This window comes from Penaeus vannamei, chromosome 3 (assembly GCF_042767895.1).
Source record: "Penaeus vannamei isolate JL-2024 chromosome 3, ASM4276789v1, whole genome shotgun sequence".
NCBI lineage: Eukaryota > Metazoa > Arthropoda > Malacostraca > Decapoda > Penaeidae > Penaeus > Penaeus vannamei.
The window spans coordinates 15952945-15957944 of NC_091551.1; the positions used below are offsets into that span (position 1 = coordinate 15952945).

A 5000-nucleotide genomic window follows, 5' to 3' on the forward strand; every position below is an offset into this window, starting at 1 on the left:
AGTCAAGTACTGATGGACGACCAGCCGACAAAATGAGGGGTCTTAACCTCAGAGCAACGGGTGAATGTACTGCCTACTGTTTTTTTTTTTCTTTTCTTTTCTTTTCTTTTCTTTTCTTTTTAGTGTGTGTGTGTGTGTGTGTGAATTTTGCAGCATATAGATGACTCCACAAGGCCTCATCTACCATGGAGTCAATTTAGTAGTGCTGGCAGTCGGTACATAATAATTGACGAGGAGGTAAGAGAAAACCAGCACAAGAATTTGATTTGCATAATTCATCACAAAAATGAACTGTATAGAAAAATAAAACGTATATGAATTTTTTAATTGCCTCTGTAGTGGCTTTGCGAATAATTATGGTGAGTGTCATACATGCTATAATTAGTGTGAAAATCAGTAAGTTGTGCTTGGGTTTCCAGCAAGGTTTTGCCCCTTCTCTCACCTCCCACACTTATTCGCACATACTTTATTCTTAGCATAAGAATATAATGCCGTTCAAGTAACATTCATATCATAAAGATGGTTTACATTATTGTAATGAATAATACCGTTTAGTGGCTTTATCATTATCATATAAATATATATGTTATGACTGCTGATGCTATTATTACCATTACAATAATAATCAATATTACTGTTGCTGCTGCTGCTGCCACCATTACACTATCACTCCTGCTACAGCTACTGCTCGTATCTTCATTATCATCATCTTCATGGTATTTCTAATGGCTGTTGCTATAACATTAATACTGATTATTCTGAACAATGTAAATTTTACAATGTAAAAAATGGTAATAACGGTATAACTAATAACAATCACTGACTTTTTATTTCAAATACACTGACGTCAGTACAGTGTAAGTGCGTATGTTGACACTAATACTAATGATGATAGTGATAATAATGACAATGTTAGTAAAATGACAGAGAAGGAACGAAGTAAGGGAGACACTGACAGTCAAGAATTGATGATTTAAAAGTGTTTAGATATAGATGATTGTCAAAATAATTCAGTTTACGGACAACTGTATATCCCTTGATGGCCTGCACGCGTATGGTGAAGCAGGCTGACAAGGATTTACCGTGCACTGTGAAATTTGGAGAAGTATTTCACAAGGCGTGGGGAGTCGGGAAGGAAATGCCAATGCAGCCGAGGGAGAATTCTGAATTCTGCGGCGGCATGACAATTGGATTAATATGTCAATATAGAATCCAACCGTGACAGCCAGCTAGAAGTAGATTACTTTGTGAAATAAAAGAGGTGCTGGTGAAGACTATCAATTTACACCTTGGACGTCTTGAAAAATGAGTCTAGCTATGACTGGACTATACCACACATATATTTTCTTCTTTGACAGTTACTGTGTTTGCACTAAATCATAAATGCTGACTCACAATGTTGTAGTAAAATATTATCTGACGTAAGCATCACATATTGATTACCATCTGCAGCACAGCAGTAGTCTTTTTGGCAATCGCACATAAGAAGGTGTTATCAGGTGCAACTGTTAACCTTTCATTTGTCCTCGACTGTACATATATGTATATGCATATGTGTGTATGTGTGTGTGTGCATGTGTATATACATACATACATACATACACACACACACACACACACACACACACACACACACACACACACACACATATATATATATATATATATATATATATATATATATATATATATATATATATATATATATTTATATATATATTTATTTATTTATAAATGTACATATATATGTACATGCATATATATATATATATGTACATAAATATATATGTTCATACATACACACACACACACACACACATGACAAATACTATATATACATATATATATATATATATATATATATATATATATATATATATATATATATATATATATAGTATTTGTCAGGCTGGGCGCATCTTTGATCTTTGATGGTTAACCGAGACATCTCGCCTGTCTGCAGGCACTGCGTTCGATTGCCCTTACCTTCCTTGAAGAAATAGGTCGCCTGCGTGTTATTCTCCACCTGGTAGGACAGAGGCCCTGCGTCGGCGAGCCTGCATTCCGAAGTCCCGTCGGCGAGGGTGACGACAGACCAAGCCAAGCACGAGAGACTCACGAAACACATGTTCTTACATTCACCTGTTTGTACGGAGGAGAAACGAGGGAGATTAGTGATTTTTTTTTTTCTTAACATTTGCAATGAATTGGTGGATTGAATATGTGCCTTGCGTGTATGTACATACTGTATATCCACGAGCGCGTGTGTGTGAGTGTGTGAGTGCGAATATGGTTGTAAAATTAATAGTGAATAAGACTCACAGATGCTAGAAGGCGACTTGGTCTGAGTCACTCCCGCATCCGGCATGGTCTTCCCAGGAGCCCTAAAGAAATTGCCACTCGGGGACTGGATGTAGTACACGCTCGGCTCAATCGCCGCCACAGTCGCTACGATCAGCGTCACTGCAACCACTGCTGCTTGTTTCACTGTCGCTACGTCCATCGCTGGAAGCTTCTTTTCTTGTGATCTCTATTTTTATTTTCTGTTTGTTCGTATATTTCCACAACGTCTGTAAATGATTTTCGGAAATTATTTTTCCCCTAAAATAATTAAAAAAGAAAAGTAATGCTAAGTATAGCAGGAAATGCGAGCCTGTCATGTATCAAGGAAGCGATTCAGTTGAAGTCGGCGACCTTTTGGGAAGTAATACGTTCAAGGCGGGAAATGAAAAACAAAGTAGTAACGAGGGCTGGTAACTTCCCAGAATAGGGAATGTAACTGACGCGCTTCTTTTAAATCATATAATTCTGATGAAGATTTAATCGATATGCATCAGTGACATCTCATGTGTTATGAAAATACTCATGTTTATTTCTGTTTTTTTTTCTGCAAGGCTGCCACCATGGTCTGCTAGTAGTGCTGTTGTAAACAAGGTCTATATAAGTATAAGTACTTATAAAGACCTTGGTTGTAAATAGGCTTTCTGCTTCCCCTTGGGTCTTCACATCTTTCTCAGGGGACCAAGGAAGTACACAGTAATAAAGACTATGGCATTTCGATGTGACTGAGCATAAGACCACGCAATGTTGTGCGAAGTGTCGGTTACGTGTCGTAAGTGCCTTGGTCACTTCTTTCCATTTTAATCCTTATTAGATGCATAGTAAATGGTCGCTAGGTGCGTAAACTATTTAAGAAACGCAGGTCCTGTAGAGACAGACAGAGAGCGCGAGGGAGGGAGAGAAAGAAGGGGGAGGGAAAGAGAGAGAAAGGGAGGAAGAGGAGAGAGAGAAAAAGGGGGGGGAGGGAGAGGGGGAGATTGAGAGAAAGATAGAGAGATGAAGAAAAGGTGGGAAAGAAAGACAGAACAAAGAACGCTTAGAGTAGGAAAATGTTTCGTGAACATCGGTAAAAAACAGTCATTAAATGAACGAGCAAACCTCCCTTTGCAACGACCAATAATATTTTTTGTTCATTGTAGTATTTTTCCTTGCAACGCAAAATACAGAACAATATATATAGTGTTTGCATAGTTTGCTTAGCATGAGCGTGCTACCTTGAAAGTTTTTTTCTCGAGGGTAAAACTTTTTTTTTTTTTTTAACAAATGTTGAGCTGCGGCCCAAGAAAAAAAAGAGACAAAAGCAAAGAGAGAAAGAGAGGAGAAATACTGGAATGGATGGTTTATTTGTGAGGTAGGGGGGAGGGGGGTAAGGGGGCGTGCAAAAATCTCTTCGCAAAAAAGGTGCACCGTTATAACGTCGTATGTGAAGGATGAAAATAACACATTTACATCTTTGTCACTATTATTATTGCTATATCAGCAGTAGGGATTGCATTCCATTATCATAGTAATTTTCACCTGTAATTCGTTACTATCACTATCATTAATATCGACATCACTTTTTAGATAATATAGGTAACAAGGACAAAGAGAGGGAGAGAGAGAGAGGAGAGAGAGAGAGAGAGAGAGAGAGAGAGAGAGAGAGAGAGATAGAGAGAGAGAGAGAGAGAGGGAGGGAGGGAGGGAGGGAGGGAGGAAGAAGGAGGGAGGGAGGGGGGGATGGAGAAACGGAAGAGAGAGAAATGTGGAGGATAGACAGAGAGTGGGGGTGGGAAGAAGGGAAAGAGAAATATGAATAGATATCTAGAAAAAGAGAGAGAGAAAAGGAGAATAACTAAGTCACCTCTGCCCTGATCTTGGTATTTCCCAGAGTTAAAACTTTTTTTTTTTTAATGGCGAATACCCGCATTTGTTCGTGAATATTCAAGCTTTATCCAGTTGACCCATTACAAGAAGGTATACCAAGACTGTCTACCTGGGGCCGGATTTACTAACGTCTTACGATATCGTAAATGGTCTGTTTATATCGTAAAACAAGTTACTCTCTAGTTTCTCGCAACGAGCGTATTTTCAAAACACTCCCGAGGTCGTAAACACATCTCCGTACGAGAGACATTTACGGGAGCCCGAAACCTCTCGTGACGCCTATCGTAGCGACCCTCCTCAGCTCATATCAGCTTCATAAATAGCTTCAGGAGTGTGTAAATGTCACTTTGCTATGTGGAAATCAATTAATGTGCAAGAGCAACCTACTGAGGATGGATAGTAACGGAAAAAAACAATATGACTAATGTAAATATGGATTGGCCTTTGCCAATGCATAGGGGTGCGGAAACACTTGATGTAAATCACTCAGCAAGTTTAATTTATCATGAATTAAAGGATCTCTAACACATCTTCAAGTACGAAATCTGAATGAAAATGCATAATTCCATCATTATGACTATTTTCCTCTATAGCAACAAAACATAATAAATATTTGATAACAAATGTTACCAATATGCAAACACACCTCTTAATAGCCTAATGTAAAATTACATTTAGCATTGGAGCCATTTCTTTATGAATAATGATTAAGATGAATGTTTTACTGGATTGTAACAAATTTCTATCATAATATCTTATGTAAAATATAACGAAATGCTTTTTTTTTTTTGCGA

The 5000-nt window shown here is 38.0% G+C and overlaps 1 protein-coding gene across 1 annotated transcript in view; it reads right to left on the bottom strand.

The window, feature by feature from the left end:
- The window catches only part of LOC138866230 (uncharacterized), a 5185-nt gene extending 2630 nt beyond the window's left edge, over positions 1–2555 (bottom strand). The window contains exons 1-2 of the mRNA XM_070138413.1: positions 2323–2555; positions 1987–2142 (exon numbers count right to left, since the gene is read on the bottom strand). Coding sequence (XP_069994514.1) covers positions 1987–2142; positions 2323–2503 — 337 coding nt within the window. The 5' untranslated portion in view covers positions 2504–2555. The remainder of the gene's footprint in view (positions 1–1986; positions 2143–2322) is intronic.
- Between the last annotated feature and the right edge of the window lie 2445 nt (positions 2556–5000).